Source organism: Lactuca sativa, chromosome 8, assembly GCF_002870075.4.
Source record: "Lactuca sativa cultivar Salinas chromosome 8, Lsat_Salinas_v11, whole genome shotgun sequence".
Taxonomy (NCBI): domain Eukaryota; kingdom Viridiplantae; phylum Streptophyta; class Magnoliopsida; order Asterales; family Asteraceae; genus Lactuca; species Lactuca sativa.
In genome coordinates this window covers 5,149,588-5,167,750 of record NC_056630.2, presented here as the reverse complement: position 1 = coordinate 5,167,750, position 18,163 = coordinate 5,149,588, and the positions used below count along the sequence as shown (strand labels likewise).

The window sequence follows — 18,163 nt, the reverse complement described above, 5'->3', positions numbered from 1 at the left end:
GTGGTCGGTTGTTAGGACCGATGGGTAGTCAGCACCCCAGAATGGCTTGACATGGGTAGTCAGCACCCCAGAATGGCTTGACATGGGTAGTCAGCACCCCAGAATGGCTTGGCACGGGTAGGACAGCACCCCAGAACGGCCGTACCGGGTAGTCAGACACCCTAGAATAGCCTGGCAGTATGTATGTTACGTGTTTGTATGGTATGTGGTATGATGGGGGAACTCACTAAGCTTTGTGCTTACAGTTTTCAGTTTTGGTTTCAGGTACCTCCTCAGCTAGGGGAAAGGAGCCGGCGCGGTAGCAACATGTCACACACACACTCTCCGGTTTCCGCATTTACGAGCTTCACTGGGATTTGTACTCTAATATTTTGATTGAATGTATGATTTGGCTTTAGACATGGTTCACCTTGTGTTATGATTTGATCAGACAATGTGTTTAGTTATTAATATTTGCTAAAGTAATGTTTTTAAAACAAAATTTTTGGTCGTGAAAATTGGGTCGTTACACCCGGTGCGGGCGGACCAGTCATACTGTAGACTCAAAGAGTGGACCAGGTGGATTGAAGGCCCGATGCGGGCGGACCAATCACACTGTAGACTCGAGGTATATGGCTAGACTCGGAGGGTGGACCAGGTGGACTGTTGGCCGGTGCGGCGGACCAGTCCCACAGTAGACCCGAAGTGCATGGCTGTTTTGTGATCGGATATGTTATGGCATGATATGCGTGTATGGTATATGTGGTTGGTATTTTGGGGGATATCTCACTAAGCTTTCGGGCTTATAGTTGTGGTTTAATGTTTTTAAGGTTCTTCAGGAGACCGTGGCAAGGCGAAGGCGTGATCGTACCGCTCCTCATGTTTATGTTGTGATGAGATTCTGGGAACACTTAAAATAAATTGTATTGAAAACCTTTTTGTAATAACTTTAATGGAATCAAGTTGTTTTCGAAAATTTTAAATTGGTTGAAATTTTTGGTTGTTACATAAGCCCAACTGACTGCGTTACGCGAGGCGTACTCTAATGTACGCTTAGCGTACTGGCCTGCTAGAGAGTGCGCGGGGGCGTACCTGCAATTACGCTCGGCGTACTCATTCTGTTAAGACACTCTCCATTAAGTGCTTAATACTCCGACTCAAGAGCCATAAACTTAGATCTAGGTCTTATTCCATGCCCTAATCCATAAAGTTGCTTACTTTATGGCTTCCATGACTTACATAAGTCCCAACTCCAAAACCCATGTTCTAATTCCATGAAAGAAGGTCTTAACTCATGCATGAACTCATTTGGACCATAAAGATCGGAACTTTACTGCTTATGGGACTCATATGACTCTAAGGGAGGCAACCCTGGTCCTAGAAACGGGCTTAAGTCATAAAGTCCCAATCTTGGGACCAAAAAGGTCCATAAACTTGTACTAAGGAGATATAAGAGGTTAATCATCAAGCTCAAGACTTTTTACCTTGCAGAGGTCCGAAATGAAGCACTTATCCCAGATCTACAAGCTCTAGCTTTAAAGGTTCCTCCTTGCCAACCTTCTTCTCATTGCTTCCAAGCTTTAATCCACCAAAATGGGTTCTCCAAGGTCAAGGTCTCATAAAATGAAGGTAGGGACGTTTTAGGGTTTCTTCTGAGGTTGGGGAGGCTGATATGGGGGCTAGGGTTGGAACCATAATGTCCTTTATATAGTGCTTAACCCAAAAATTAGGTTTTTGAGACTTTGAGCATACGTTGGGCGTACGCCTTGAACACCTGCGACCACTTGCTCTTCTACGCTGGGCGTACGCCAGCCTTACGTTGGGCGTACCCAGCTAAACACGCATGCACTACATGCGTGAAAAAGGGGCTGCCTTGCCAATTTTTCCATTAAGGGCCATTATTGTCAATATCTTCAAAGTATTGTAACTTCTTTATTCTTGATCCGTTTCCGACGAACTTTATGTCCACGGAAAGGTGATGAGAAACCCTACGTTTCTAACAACACAACCCAGCCCGAAAAACTTCTCGAATAATAACTCCAAATTTAATAAAGGACTAAAACGCCCCTGGCCTTGGCCTCTGAAATTCCATAAACGAATATTTTAGAACAGGGTGTTACATATCAACTTCAAAGTGATTTTGATTAGTAACGTTGATTCTACGGTTTCTTGGAGTAAAATAAAGTTTGGACATTTCCACAATTTTAATTTTATGTTTATGACAAATAGAAAATACCTTCTCCAACATTGAAGGAAACCCATTATTTCTAAAAGCTTTGAACGTTTTCATCGTCACTTTTACCAAAGAAGCCGCTTCCAAAATATTTTGATCATTTCTTTGAAGATGTTTTGACAAGGTATTCGTGAGACCAAAAATCTCCAACATCAAGTGTAAATAAAAAACAAAATCAAGAGTCTTGAAATACGACAAAATACCGTACGCTTGATTTCGGTTATTTAAACTAGATCCCTCCTCTTAAACATATGTAAGAACCTTGATAACCTCCGGAAACAAATTCTTCAAACTTATTATTGTTTTATAATGTGAGCCCCATTTTGTATCCCTGGCTTGAACAAGAGAGGTCTCCTGATTTAACCCTCTGCCGGTCTCAATTTCACCATTACCAATTTCTTTTTGAACCCTTTCCTTGTAGCTATCTCGTATGATATATTTTCTTTTACAAGAAGCACACACCACATTAACCACCAAAGCTAATTGCTCAAAGAAATCATCATCACCATCATGGTTTTTTGCTACAGTCACAACCACTAATTGAAGCTGGTGTGCAAAACAATGTATATAATATGCCAAATGATTATCTTTCAATATCAATGCTTTCAAACCATTAAATGCATCCCACGTATTACTTGCTCCATCATATCCTTGCCCTCTTACCTATTTCAAAAATAAATTGTATATATAAGAAATAAAATAGATAAAGATTCTAATACATAAAAAAAATTCATAATTTCTTACCTGAGATATACTCAAGTTATTGCTGGTAAATACCGAATCAATGGCTTATTTTAAAGTTAAAGAAGTTGTATACTTCACGTGAACAATTCCAACAAATCTTTCTTTCATTAATTCAAGGCTATTAACATATCACAAAACCATAGCCATTTGTTCCTTTTTGGATACATCACTAGACTCGTCTGCTAATATGGTAAACACATCATTACCAATTTCTTCACAGATGGACTTTATTATCTTTTTTGAAAAGCATTGAACAATCTCTTTTTGAATCTTTGGAGACGTCAACTTTTCATTTTTTGGAGCATTTTCTAAAATAACATTATCAATGCTTTCATTATGGTCCCGAACAGGAATGATAATTCTTCAATGAAAAGGCCTTTAGAAATTGATTCATTCGACTCGTCATGACCACGAAATGGTAACGCATTCTTCAATAAAAATCTACAAGTATTAATTGTAGCACGTAATCGAATTTGATAGTTATTCGCTTCAACTTCAATTTGCCTATGAAAAGCTTCATGGATAGATTGATTTTTCTTTAGTAGATTTTTCACATTTTTGTTTTGCTTTGTTGTGATGACTGTCAACTTTACCCTCATGATCTTTCAATGATTTCTTTTTACTCCAAGTGTCAAAGCCTCCTGTCACAAATACATCCCTGCCCCCTTGTTGCCCCACAATGTCTCCAAACAAACAACAACATAAACAATAAGCTTTGTTCTCTTTTATGCTATACTCTAACCAATTAAATTCATCAAACCATTCCTTTACAAAACGTCTGTTCTTACCACCAATCTTTATTGATGGAAAATCATGGACTTTTGGTTGAGAAGGTCCTTTAATCCAATATGCTCTCCTTATTTCATCTCTTTGATTTGGATGATATGATGTAATTCTTGGTCTATCCGTCAGATCTGAAGGAATATTATTAATATCAAAACTAGGTGGAATATGATGTAATTGTGGTTGTGGTTGTGGTTGGGGATGAGGTCTTTTTCCTCCACCACTTTCATCACTACTACCAACATCCAATATCCTTTTAAAAAAATTTCCAATTAAACCCTACAAATACAATTAAAGATATAAAATTCACAATTGAAGATTTAAACATAATACAAGTGAACACATAGTTAGCTAATTAGGTTTTCAATTTGAACAAATAAATTAAACTAAATCATTAAACATTAAATCAAAAAACATTAAAGGTTGGAAAATTAAATATTACTTGTTTCATATTGCGTAAGTGAGCCAATAGCAAAATAGTGAATAAGCCAGATTACAAGAGATTTTCTGGTGAAGCAGCAACGACAGGTAGCATTGTAGTAATGATATGAACCTAAAAAAATATCAATTTCTTTTTTCCCTCTTACTCCTACCGTAATTGATGTGTAAACAAAATAAAAACACATATATTTTTACATTAATTTAATGGGCTATTGCCTATTGGGCTAAATCATTCACAATGGGCTAACTGACTTCTATTTTAAATACAATATAATGTTTGAGTTTGGTTCAAAATGTAACATCGTAATTCACTTGTAATTGTATATATATATATATATATATATATATATATATATATATATATATATATATATATATATATATATATATATATATATAAATTAGTATTTCTATGGAGGAATTGAGGGGTAGCACGTGCTACCCCTGCCAACTACTTGCTTCCGCCGCTGGATTCCGCACCATCAAACGTATATGATTGATACGCAAACAGATTTGAGACTTACAACAATAAGCATACCGTAATTTACGATAGGATTATATTTAGTTGTACATAAAAGTGCACTCCTTAAGGTACACTTTTGATTTAAAAGAAAACAAATATGTAAGAAAAAAACAAACAAACTATTACATACTTTTACAACTATAGATGCATGAAAATTATGTAAAAAAATAGGAAATGAATTCTAACAAAAACATAATTTTTAAATATAAGAAAATCTTAAAATGCATAACGAAGATAAAAATCTTTATAAAAAATAATTCTCTAAAGAATACTAATTTTGTAAAAATGATTTGATAAAAAAAAGATGTAAAAGAAATAATTTTTGTAAAATATAGAAAACGAATTAATAAAATATTTCTATGAAACTAATTTTATAAATGATTTTGTATAAAAGAATTTTATTAGAAGTTAATTTTATAAAAAAAAGCGATGTTTTAAAAAATATATAAAAAGAAAGTTGTAAAAAAAACAAGTATGTACTAGTAAGGATCAGTTTCAATTTAAAAGATAAAAACCTGTGATAAAAAGGTAAAAGTCAAAAGTTAGGGGCTATGTGTAAGAAAAGTGAAAATGTCTTAATATCGTAATTTAGGAAGGAAGGTGTTAATTTTGGAAAGGGATTAAAAAAATAACCGTTGATTGGAAGTGAGAAGTCAAAAGGGTTGGGTCGGTGTATTTACGCTTTATATAACCTTCTTCATTCTTCCCGCTGCTCTCTAAACACCTTTCAAGAAGAAGCAGTAGAGGGTTTTATTTTTGAGGCACCACCTTTCCTCTCTTTTTCTTCTATCGATACCATTGTTTCCTCTTTCTTTCATTCTCCGGCGTTCAACAATCATCTGCGTTCCCCTCTTCATCTCTTAGGTAACGTTCTTGATTTTTTATTTATGTGTATTATTTCTTTTGTTATTGCGTATTATTGATTTCGTTGTTGCTTTTGTTAAGTATTTTCAATTAGGCCTAGGTTCTTCAGCCCTCCCTTCATCACTGGGTTCATCGGGATATTGGGTTGTACCTTTATGCTTTGAGGTTGTAGTATAACGTCTGGTTCCAATGTCAGTTCACAGTCATCATCGATCAAGTAAAGGAGTGCATATTTTTCTCCTCTAATTTCTAGGTAGCGTGTATCTTTTCAACAACGATTTCTGTTTTTTTTTTCTTTCTAAGAATTGCGTCATCGTCACTAAAAGGATCAAACACTATACCCAAGGATCTACTTGAACTATAACAAAGGTAAATTAATGACATGATTTTACTTAATTATACCGAGTGAAAGTTGCACATAGTTCTGAGAGTTCAACTTTTATCATTTTAAAATTATTTATTTATTCATTTGCCCTTGCAGCTTCTCAACTTGATTTTGTACTACAGTACTAACATAGTTCCAAATTTTCAATAACAAACTTGTACATCTACTGAGTAGATGTGTATCCTTTTCAGACACCATGAATCCTTTGATCATCCTGTTAGTTACATGTAAAGTTTTTCAAGTGCATTGTTGCTCATTTAAATAACCTGGATTTGATTATAATGAATGCATGTGCAGGCTTTTTGGCTCATTTAAATTACATATTGTAAGTTCCTCGAGTTGATATTTTTAAATGGTTTAAGTTGTGATCAGTTGCTAATCACTTTGACATTTAGGTAGTTGGTGAGCTTTTTGTCAGAGATTCGTTCTTCTGATACTGGTATGATGGATAATCATTTTCTTATCAATTGCACTGATAAGATTGTTTGATGCTAGAACCTTCAACAACTCATATTGACTGGGTTAAAGGTTGTGTCATTTTCAAAAATAACTTCAAATCTTTTTGTTTGTTCAATCACAATGTAATGTGTTTGACTTTGCTGAACTTTTCGCTAACTTTGTCTTGTTATCATATAATAACACACATAAACATAAACATCTATCTCCAATAACATGACTTTATTTATTTGAGTTTTTAATCTTTTTGCCAGTAAGGCTTATTGATGCTCAGTTAGGTGTCTGGTTATTGCAGTGTAGATTATTTTTTTAGGGATAAATGCAGTAAGTAACAACTTACTTTCATTTATTTGTCCTTTTTAGCATCTTAGTTTCATCTCTTCTATTACAATAATGGACTTTCAACTTTTTCTTATGAAGACATTGTACTTTGAAAATTCTACCCAATTATAGCATTGTACTTTTTCATTTTTTGTTCTTATTACTGTAATTCTACCCCTCTGTTTCTAAAACTTGTGCTTTCAGGAAATGATGGGATTATATATGGGCATTTTATTTAGCAAATTGGGACATTAGGGAAGGAAATGTCACAAGGTGTGGTCTTTGGTGGGTTGAAATGTTAAAATCAAGTGGTCAATATAAAGAGGATGCTTGTGTTTACTTTCTTATATCTGATGAGGTAATATGCAATTCTTGTTTGTGAACAAAAATATTATATATGAGAATTTTGTTATAAAAATTCAATTTATACTTTTTAGCCAAATGAATTATGTTAATAAAGTATGGATTTCATTCCTTTCTTTCTTTCTTTCTGGTGATCTGAACGAGAAAGTATGGATATCTTAATACTTTAATAGATAATTTTGTTTTACTATTAGTAACAATTTTCTATTAGGACAATGTAATTCAAATTTCTTTCCCATTAAGATTTTATGAATGTTGATTAAATTTATTGAAATAAAAATGGAGATTATAAGTACTAACAGATAGTAATTTATCACTTAGTCATCATTTCATGTTGCTTTACATTGAATTTATATAGAAGCACATATCTTGTATCTGTATGTTCTACGTCTACCTATTATTGATATGTTTTATGGCTCATCAAGAAGGATAATGTGACAATTCATTCAACTCAATATGCCACAGAGAGATTTGAAGTTGATCAAGTAAGGCTCTTCACTATTTATGGAAATGTCCTATTCCTCTAAAGTAGTATTTTAGTTTTTTGTAATGTATGTTTCATTAGATTCTGTATTATAGTAGTAAGATATACTTGTTTTTGTCATAATATACCCTCAACAAAATCACACCTGTCGTAAAAAATTATCTGTCATACGTTTAAGGAGCATAAGTATACCCTAATCCCTAAAAAGATTCTCTAAAAAAAAGAATACTTTTTGAAGTGTAAAGTATGTTGCTATGTGTAAAAACTAATGAACATTGCCTATATTGGAAAAAAGTGTAAAGTATGTTGCTTTTCCAAGCAAGTTGCCCTTTTGTATGCTCATAAATAAAATTAATAGAAAAATAAAATAAATAATGTTATACAGTGGTCAAGCTTTTTGGATTATCAAGGCTGAGTCATGGATCCAGATGCTTTAAAACAGAGAATATTCTATAGGGGAGTGGACACACTTGCAAAAAGAGGTTTTTATATTTTGGTGAAATTTACCCTTTTGGCTAATTTTAACTAGATCTGTTAATGACATGCAAATGTAATACCAGGTTTATGCATTCTTATTCATAAGATTCAACAATATGTTAAAACATCAGAGTACATGACTATCAAAAACCAATAGCAGGTAAGAAACCAAACTGTACTTTGATGATTACTTAATATTAATATACATGCAAAATGTCTAATACAGTAACAATTTCCATATTGTATTTTGTATTTCTTTTGCTTATTGAGACAGCGAACTTTCCAAAAGTTTTACCTTTGAACTTTTTCTTATTAAGACTTTTTACTTTGAAAATCTAATATTATTAGACATTGTACTTTTTATTTCCAGCATAGAAAATGTACTTTGGAAATCTAGACAACTATAACATAGTAAGATATTTTCTTCTACGTACTTTTTTTTTTTCCTATTAAGACATTGTTTATTGAAAATATAAACATGTTTTATATTGGTTAGCTGTAGCATTACACTTTAAATTTTCTTTTTAATAATGCCCATATTTATTATAGTGTTATATATATCTTATCTTACTTTGGCACACATATGAAAGATCCAACCAGATGATATTATGGTTAGGGATGAGCAAAAGGACCGAACCGGACCGGAACCGAGAACCGGCTTCGGCCAAAATCAAGAACCGTACTGGCCCGGCGGTTCTACCGGTTCCCGGTTCCTACCGGTTCTTGTCGTGTCTTCAAATGTTGGAACCGGTCCACGAAAAATAGCATCATATGGTTCCGGTTTTTGCCGGTTCTACCGGTTCCTAACGGTTCCCGGCTCCAAAAATCCACAAAAATAACGTCCCGGTCCCGGCCCAACGGGTTCCATCGGGTTCCGGTTCCGGTGCCGGTTCCGGTTTCGGTACCGGTTCCGACCGGTTCCCCGGTCCATATGCTCATCCCTAATTATGGTGGCTTAGTTGGATTTTATTGTACTTAATCACATTTTGACAAAATTGTTGTTTGTTTTAGACTTAATGGGGACAAAACTTTACATTGTATTTTCATAATTAGGTGTGTGGCTATTGCATTGAATCTCAAATAAGGGTGCTGGGTGATTACTGCTTTCTACCCATTTATTTATAGCATCAAACTTTCATTTTTTTTTTTGCTTATTAGGACATTTTACTCTAAAAAGATTTACCTAGTTAAGCAGTGAAATGGATTTGTATTTGGGGATGCCTGGCATGTAGGGATGTCAACGGGGGCAAACGGGACGGGGAGTGCATTCCCCGCCCCCGCCCCCGAAATTTCCTGGTTCCCTCGTCCCCGCCCCCACCCCCGAAATGTTCAACCTTCCTACCCCCGCCCCGCCCTGCCCCCGAATCCTCTTTATTATCCCCGCCCCCAATTGATTTTGAGCTGCCTTTTTTTTTGCTAAAAAAAGTTGTTATCTAGGGTAAAAGAAGCTATTTTTTAGGTAACAAATAATTATTTATAGCCGAATCTTACACGTTAAAAATAAAAAAAGTTATGGCATCTTAAAAACATTATACTAACAACTTAAAAAACATATTTTTTGATGAATTTTGGAAGATCAAAATCATGTTATTGTTTATTATGTTTACATAATTAATATATGTAAATATATGTTTAATTTATTAACGGGGTCCCCATGGAGGTTTCGGGACGGGATTGCCTACCCCTGCCCCCGCCCCCGAAATTAAAACGGGGGTTAACCTTGCCCCCGCTCCCGTCCCCGCCTCTGATTTTTTTTAAAAAATTCCCCCAAACGGGACGAGGCCCCCACGGGAACAGGGTCCCACGGGACTTTTTGACATTCCTACTGGCATGCTCTTTTAGAAGCTGTATACACATTACCGTTACGTTTCTCCATGTTTTGTAAATTTTGGGTTTTAATTTTCCCTGATATATTACATCTGATGGGTTTGATATTTAGCATATCCAACTGATTTTGGAAAAAAGCTTATATCATATCAGATTGTGTATTGTTCCTGATATAAGGCGAATAGGCTTTTTTTTTTTTCTTTTTTCTTTTTTATTAAGTGCTTCACTGATAAAGTGCTACCTGGATAATGACGTCTTATATTTTCTGGATTTGTGTCTATATCTATGATTGACTTGATAAAAATTGCTTTCTTTTAGCAAAGAATTCAATCTATTTTATATGTTAAAAAGTTCACTTAATTAAAAAGTTCTTAATGTCAAATTCATAATTAAGTGATGCTTTCTTGTCTATATCAGTGGTCTTTCTCTTGCTCTTATTGGAGGTTCCCTGAAACCACCCTTCCCCCTATGTACATATGTAGTTGTTAAAATTTGCATGCTGTTCTTTTTACTCACTGAAATTTATGGAATATGGATACAAAAATGGAGATTATAAGTACTAACAGATAGTAGTCCGTTTCTTGATCATCAGTTCAACAGCATGTTCTTATTGTCAGGTTGGTGATTTAGGTCCAAAAGGGAGTCTTTTTTTGCAATTTTGGTCCTTATTTCAAGGTTTCATAACGCTTTTGGTACTAGGGTTGTCACCTAGATGTTAAATTTATGAAAAATGACCATTTTGTCCCTTTCATCATCATCTCTTTTATTTCCATTTTAAAGGAGCAGGATGAAATTTCAACAAAATTCTCTCTTTCCTTATAAACAATTATCATATACTACATTGAAGGAGCAAAACTAAAATATGGTACTTATTTCTTGGTGTGATAATGTGTTTGCTCTCTAGGTCTCGACTTCAAACAGCCTATATTCTAAATTTATGAAAAGGACCATTTTGCCAATGTCATTTTCATCTCTTCCATTTCCATGTTGAAGGATCATATTTTACCCTCAACAAAATTCACCACTTCTCTTAAAAAATTATTTGGCTTACGTTTAAGGAGCATAACAACTTTAACAACACAGATGTTAAATATTTGTATATGACCAGTTTTGCCCCCGTCTTCTTCTTCTTCTTTTTCATTTCTATGTTCAAGCAAATTAAATAAAACCTCAAAAAAATTCATCTCTTCATTTCCACATTTAGAAGTTATTGTTTTTACTGGGAAACAACCTTACAAGTGACAACCTTGTTTTGGGTCATTTTCAAAGTCAAAGCCAAAGTCAAAATGAAAGGAGACATAATTGGGCTTCCAATGATCACCAGCCTCTCCAAATGGCTACCAAAAATAATTAGGCTTTGCTCTCATATAATTTTTACACACTATCACGACAAACTTATTATTTTTCATATTTTTTTGGCAGTTTGATAAATTGTTATTGGTGTGGGGAAAGCCATAATATCAAGATACTTACATTTCTTTTATATCGTACTTGCAATTCCTTTACCAATAAATAGCAATATGCCAATATTGTAACAAATAAAGTACGTTGCCGCCCATATTACAAGGGAAATGAAAATATGGGTAAAAGAATAAGTATGTTGTTATGTACCAAAAGTACAGTTTTGTTGCAAGATTTGTCCTGCAAAATGTCCATGAAGTCCCAAGTGAAATGACTATTATGTCCCTGTTTTTTTCTCCTCCTGTAAACCTAAAATTCCTCAAATTTTCATCTTAAACTCTAATCAAACCAAAACCCATTAATTAAACTAAAAGTAAACAAAAAAAAAAACATGAACAGCCAACTAAAAAAATTATTAGGTTAGAAGTTTTATTTTTATTTTTTGGATCTTGATTTTGTTTTAGTTTTTGGGTGTTTATTGAAATCGGTTTGGTTTTTATGATTTAAGATGAAGGAGATCGAGAAGATGAAGATAAGGGCTAAAAAGTCATTTTACTTCAAACTAATTGATCATTTTATTTAAAAACCTTTTTTTTAATGCCGTCCATGCCAAAGACACCTTGCAGCGAAACTAAATTTGATTGTTTTTCATCATAAAAGTTGAATCATAAGCTTTCTGGTGGTTTGTTTCTTTAACGTCTTGTTCCCGAGTTTAGTAAAAGAAAAGAAGAGAAAAGAAAATAAAGTCACGAGAGAAAAGAAGAGAAAGGAAAGGAAAACAAAATTTTCTTTTGTGTTCCCGAGTTGGAGAGAAGTGGAATGAAAATGAATCATTTTGTTCTTTCTTTCCAAATCCTCCCAAATCGGAAGGAAAGTTAGGAGGGAAAATGATCCTCCCATTTCCCTCCACTTCCCTCCTCGGAAACACCAATTTCTTTTATTTTCTTCGCATTTCTACTCATTTCCTTTTCTTTTTCTGGTTAAATTGAACTCGGGACGGGGTGTAATGGAATGATTAGGTTCAAATTTTTAACCGTGATCAAAACGGCATGCACACTCAACTCTTTAACCTATCTCAATATATACCAAGGGTATTCTGGTCATTTACTAAAAAGGGAAGAATGAGCCTGGCATTACTTCCACCTGCCCTTATAAATGGTTGAAGTCCATCAAATAATAAATTCAAAGGAGTTTATTTGACAAAGTTGAATTCCGTCCGAATTTTCAACCACATTGGAATCTTGAATTCCAATTCCACGGACATCCACAATTCCAGTTCCTAGTTGTGATTATCAAACATGGAATTTCAAGAAATCCGACAGAAGTGGATTCCATCCAAATTGTCAACCAAACACGTAAAGAAATGAAATCTCGAACTCTGTAACCAAGCACAATTTTTCCTTAAGAATAATACATTATGATTATTATTTCGAAGTCTCTTTCTTCGAACAAAAGTTGAGATGGCCGAGTTGGTCTAAGGCGCCAGATTAAGGTTCTGGTCCGAAAGGGCGTGGGTTCAAATCCCACTCTCAACATTCCTAAATATTTTTTCTTTATGCTTCCATTTTTCTTCAAACTTGATCTTCTACTCTGTGTTTTCTTACTTAGCATTAAAAACATTTGCAACATAGTCATAAACTAATTACAACTTTGGAAAATCATTATTGACAATCTCTTATTCTCTTAGGTCCAATACAAATTAAAACTAAAATTTGTAATAAAATTTTCTATTAATTCATAATAGAAAATTAGAAACACTCGTTTTGCTTGTACTATATCTTCTTATCAAATCACAATTGGGTTGGAGCAATAGTGGCAACGAATGAATTCCCAAAAAAAAAAATTTAAAAATCACTAATTCGAAACTAAACAAGAACAATAAAATAGGTAACGATGTCTAATGGCCAAAAAACTAAATATTATATAATACTATTGGTTGTCAAAAATCAACTAATTAACCAAAAAAAAGATTATAAAAGATAAACATGATGATTTACAAACTGAACTACAAAAACACATTTGGCTCCAAAACTCATAAAAACGAACTGTAACCACCACCAAGAGGTACTCTTGGATTAAATTTGGCAGATACCTTCAAACATGGGCAAATGCTAAAGCCAATATTCTGTAACCAAATAGCAAAATTTGTTAGATTATATGGTTATATGAAACAATGAAGTTTTCTAAAAGAAAAAAAAAATAGTTACTACTATTAAAGTAAAGTCAATAAATAAAGTTATTTAAAGGGTTAAGCTTACTGGAATGCTTAAAATCTGCCCTTTGGGGTTAACTAAAACCGGAAGGCTTCTTCTTGCAGCAACAGGAATTGACTTTAATACCCTCAGAGCTTCTCGTGCAGATACTTTAACAAAATCAGAGCACAAATTCTCACTCTTACTTAATTTAGAAAGATATAACCAATCATCATCAACCATGTGGCGCACCTCCATGACCGAATATTGACCAAACACACAACCACAACAACCACCGGAAACAAACTCCCATGAAACCAAGAACCTATCCATGAAATGACCAATTTGCCCTTGATGAAGTTGTTTAACATTATTAACCAATTCCACCACCTTACATGATCCGTTGTCGGGTAAAGTTTTGGTTTTTAATTGGAATTTTTCGTGTTCGTTTTTTTGCAATGAACAAATGCTTGTGTGAGTTGACTCGCTAAGAATCTTGACACATTTGGCTTCGGATAGAATAGACTCAGAAGATTTTGTGTTTAGAAAATGAATTTTATCAGATGTATTTAAGAAAACCATTTTGTTTAAATATGATCTTCCATTTTCTATAATCTGAGTCAAGTCGCTTGAAACTTTGAGTTTCTCATTAAAAGAAGCAGCAGCATAGAATGATTTCATCATCTTCATAGGTAAAGTGGAATTCACAGAACAACATATAAGAAGCTTGGTGCCTTTGGAACTAGGCGATGGACATAGGTAACAACCTGCTGCGGTAAAAGAAGACTGCAAAGGGCAAAAAGGTAAATTTTACATTTAGGTAAAATGGGAGTTGAAGATGGTAAAAATTAACACAAACCTTGCATGGAAACATACGTATGTAATCCAATAGTAACTTTTGTGCACTCCCACGAACTGGTCTTTGCCTTTGTGATATGAACTAGAAATAGAATATGACAAATTATGGAAAATTAAAAAATCTTCAACATAAATGTTTTTGTAATTTTAATTGTTGAGACCTGTAATAGGAGTGTCACAAACTTGGATAGACAAATATCAAGCACTTTTGATGGATTTAGAATACTTAAATCAATAATGGCGTATCCTTCCTGCATATCCAACAAACAAGAAAGCTGCTTGATTAAGAATAAAAATGAAATGATGTTTATAAAATGCAAGAACTAGCAATGTACTTTCATTTTTTCCTCAATTTATCTATGCATTGTATAATTCTTGATTTCTTGATTGTGATACAATGAAATTAAAAACTATAAAGAAATATATTATTTTGCAGAAACAAACAGGTACAGGTACTTACTGGCATAACAGTCACGGATTGATTCACCAAACTGCAACAAATTTGGTCAACATAGACACGAGTCATTCGACACGCAGATATAACTGCTTGCAACTCTGATTTAAATATACCTGTGGAAGGTGTTTGACTATTTTGTGAAATGTCTAAAATACCCTTTAGGAGTAATCACATAACAAAATGAATCTTGTGGATCCAAATCAGTATTTATCATCTAAAACAGTAACTATTATAAAAATATAGCTATCAAACTCACATGATGATAAGTTTCCCAATGACATTCGGATCCTATTGCGTGCAAATATTGTATTTTGATTTGTGGGATCTTCCACCCACTGTTGCTTGCCCTCTTCACATATCTGTCAATGAGATATAAATATTTATATAATCATATCAAAATCTCAAAGTAATGTAAGAACTATACCATACCTTATACAAATCTTGTTTTGAGAAATCCAAAAGTGGGCGAACAAGTAGAATGCTATTTGAAATTCCATGTGTAGCAAATAACTGAGTGGCCAATGCCATGCCAGCTAATCCAAGAACACCACTATTGCGAGATAGCCTAAGAATAAATAACTCCGCCTGAATTTTATTCATTTTTTTAGTAATTCAAGAAATAGAAATTGGCATTATGATTTTCTCATTGAAAAATGAAAATGGTTATAATAATCACAAACCTGGTCATCAGCATGATGTGCAGTTAGTAGCACCCCTATCTGGTGTTGAATGCAAATATTCTGTAACTTTTCATATCTGAAAAGAATATAGCAAAACTATCAACAGATATATATATATATATATATATATATATATATATATATATATATATATATATACATATGTATATATATATAGAACTCTTGATACCTCATATCGCGAGCTGCTTCTTGCAAATGACTGAGTTTTGGCCTACCATCTGTCCATTTGCAATGGGCAATCTCACATCTGATTCCTACAAAGATCCAAAATTAACCATCTTTTGTCCTGTAAAAAGTTTTGAGTTTTTTACTTTTTACTGGCAAAAACAACTCAAAATCTGTACTCATATTTAGGATTCGATGTTGAACTGTTTCTGCCTCTTCTTTGCTTTCAGGACGTAATCCATGGTCAACTATTATTGCCAATAATCCATCAATAACATCTTTGTTTTGCCTTAAAGCAGCATTCAGTCCATGAGTTTTCCATTCAGCAGCTAGTAAACATAACGCCATGCTGTCAGGACCACCAGAGACACCCACAGCTGAAACAAGATACAAACAATTTGTAAAAATAATAACAAAAATGAGTAGAAAAGAAGAATCAAGATTTCAAATATGATTGTGTAATTGGGTATGTGAAACTAACCAATATGATGATGGGGTTTGAGACCTGCCATAGCCATACGCCTTGAGAAAGTTTCTTTGTACTTTGAGAGTTCAATTGATTCATCTTGGAGATTAGAGGAACAACCACACAACAATCGAACATGGATTGATTTTCTTGAAATGGAAGAAAAGGTATGAAATTTAGGAGGATTCTTTGAGGGTGATGATAATCCGATTCGAATTAAGTGTGATTTTGCATTGTAATGTGGGAGCATGAGTAATCCTCGAGTCATTAGATCGGGATTGAATCATAAGATTCTACCAAAGATGACATAAATATAAGTTAAAACATGATAGTTGTTGGAAGAAACACATTAATACATAATTAGAGAATGGCTGAAACTGAAAATACAAAAATGTAGACAGAATTATTAACAGAAAGGCAGAAATGAATACAGAATGGTTACTACATAATTACAAAATTATGTATTTCAGAATTACATAAATGATAGAAATGATAACAGATTGAATGATTAAAGAGATGGTAATTGAAGCAACAAGCAACAGATAACAGATTAAAAATGATAAAGTACAGATTACAGAGTACTGGATGGTGATATGGTCAATGCAACAACAAGTAACAGGTAACAAATAAAATTATAGAATGGTTACAGAAATAGTGAACTAAATAAGAATACATAACTAGAGAATGACTAAAATACATAACTACAAAGTATTGGATGATGATATCCAATATCCAATACTCTGTAATTATATATTTTAGCAATTCTCTAATTATGAAAAACAAGTTTATTCTTAGCACTAGGTTACAGCACTGAGTTCATTGTTAACAACACAAATTTACAGTAACAAGCAACTTCATTGAGTACATTATGATGCTCAAAGGAACTTCATTGAGTTCATCTTAGCACTAAGATACAGTAACAATGTAAAATAAGAACAAACAACAAGTAGCACTGTTACAGTATGCAGATAACTCTCAATGTAAAATAAACTTGAGCTCTCAAACTCAATTCGATGGTAAATCAGAACAACAAGCTCACCTGTAAGTCTGGAATTTGGAGTTTCGAACTGTTTTAGGGAGGAATTAGTAAATTGCCCAGCTATATCTCAGATTCTACCAATACTTGAGGCTTTGAAGTCTTGAAGCACTGAAGTAAGGAGAAAAGCAATTCTAGGGTTTTTTTACTCCTTTACGGTTCAATTCAAACAGAAATAGAGAGTAAAACCGTTTAAGAAAAAAGGGTTAGAAGGTATAGCGTCGTCGTTTTGTGTTTGTGAATGTTGTGCATTGTACACAAAGAATACGCAAGGCAGAGAAGAAAACTTGTGTACTCTATAGTCGGAGCTGATAACCGATGACGTCGTGGCGGCGGCAGCGGCGATGGTGGCAGCGAGCGGCGGAAGGGTGAAGCAAATAACGAAAAGATTCAACGTTTTTATCTCTACTTTGTTCATAAAATAAAACTGTATTTTTATTAAATTTTGACAAAATTACAACAATGGTTATGTTAGTATTTTTATTAATTTTTGACAAAATTACAACAATGGTTATGTTATGTCGGAGGCAAGTTTGGTTGAAAAAAGATGGGTTTTTAACACCGTAGCACATCAATGTTTGGTCAATTTGCACATTTAGTCACTTAAGTCTTTTTTGTGCTCAATTGATCCTTAATGTTAGTAACTACCGGCTAATTACCCCCTTATGCACCCGGTAAACGGAACAACCGGTGATATTGCTTACGTGAAATAAGTTTACATAATATAATTCATTTATTTTATCCATGTAGGATTTGGAGGTCAAAATAAACACATTTATTTAGCTAGAACACTCCTCCTTCGTTCTTTCTTTGTCTCATCTTACAGTGAATACGAAGCACTAAACCTAGGGTTCGAAGTCGTTTTCTCCGATCGAAGTCAGTGAGCAGTCAACCAACCCACAATGTCTATCTCGACGCCAAACCCTGATGGACTCTACCCTATAGTGGAGCTGAACTTCAAAGGTGTTTTTCTTAGAAATCCTTTCTCATATAACCATGGTATCAAT

At 33.8% G+C, this 18,163-nt stretch overlaps 2 protein-coding genes, 1 long non-coding RNA gene and 1 other non-coding gene across 12 annotated transcripts; 2 read left to right on the top strand and 2 right to left on the bottom strand.

Moving 5' to 3' along the window:
* Positions 1 to 1,867: 1,867 nt before the first annotated feature.
* Positions 1,868 to 4,190, bottom strand: LOC111903409 (uncharacterized). The gene is made up of 7 exons (XM_023899186.1): positions 4,182 to 4,190; positions 3,550 to 4,018; positions 3,090 to 3,264; positions 2,957 to 2,978; positions 2,474 to 2,875; positions 2,216 to 2,356; positions 1,868 to 1,975 (listed from the first exon to the last, which is right to left on the bottom strand). The coding sequence occupies exons 1-7, from the start codon at positions 4,188 to 4,190 to the stop codon at positions 1,868 to 1,870; spliced, it is 1,326 nt and encodes a 441-aa protein (XP_023754954.1).
* Positions 4,191 to 5,416: 1,226 nt separating this feature from the next.
* On the top strand, positions 5,417 to 11,363 carry LOC111903376 (uncharacterized). 8 transcript variants are annotated; one of them, XR_006185849.2, is made up of 7 exons: positions 5,417 to 5,567; positions 5,649 to 5,784; positions 5,871 to 6,480; positions 6,934 to 7,087; positions 7,518 to 7,577; positions 7,962 to 8,058; positions 8,137 to 11,363. It is a non-coding gene; the product is annotated as an uncharacterized LOC111903376 (long non-coding RNA). The 8 variants fall into 8 exon arrangements; XR_006185845.2 differs by having other exon boundaries at positions 5,649 to 6,277; positions 6,352 to 6,391; XR_006185847.2 differs by having other exon boundaries at positions 5,649 to 6,277; positions 6,352 to 6,480.
* A 1,372-nt stretch (positions 11,364 to 12,735) lies between these two features.
* TRNAL-AAG (transfer RNA leucine (anticodon AAG)) lies at positions 12,736 to 12,816 on the top strand. Its single transcript has one exon. It is a non-coding gene; the product is annotated as a tRNA-Leu (tRNA).
* A 366-nt stretch (positions 12,817 to 13,182) lies between these two features.
* Positions 13,183 to 17,574, bottom strand: LOC111903373 (uncharacterized). Of its 2 annotated transcripts, XM_023899148.3 has the most exons (12): positions 17,160 to 17,574; positions 16,136 to 16,413; positions 15,834 to 16,031; positions 15,659 to 15,743; positions 15,469 to 15,544; positions 15,218 to 15,373; positions 15,045 to 15,147; positions 14,792 to 14,901; positions 14,493 to 14,582; positions 14,333 to 14,413; positions 13,540 to 14,259; positions 13,183 to 13,406 (listed from the first exon to the last, which is right to left on the bottom strand). In XM_023899148.3, the coding sequence occupies exons 2-12, from the start codon at positions 16,386 to 16,388 to the stop codon at positions 13,314 to 13,316; spliced, it is 1,965 nt and encodes a 654-aa protein (XP_023754916.1). In that variant the 5' UTR covers positions 16,389 to 16,413; positions 17,160 to 17,574; the 3' UTR covers positions 13,183 to 13,313. The 2 variants fall into 2 exon arrangements, with proteins under 2 accessions (XP_023754916.1, XP_023754917.1); XM_023899149.3 differs by lacking the exons at positions 16,136 to 16,413; positions 17,160 to 17,574 and having other exon boundaries at positions 15,659 to 15,736; positions 15,834 to 15,973.
* Between the last annotated feature and the right edge of the window lie 589 nt (positions 17,575 to 18,163).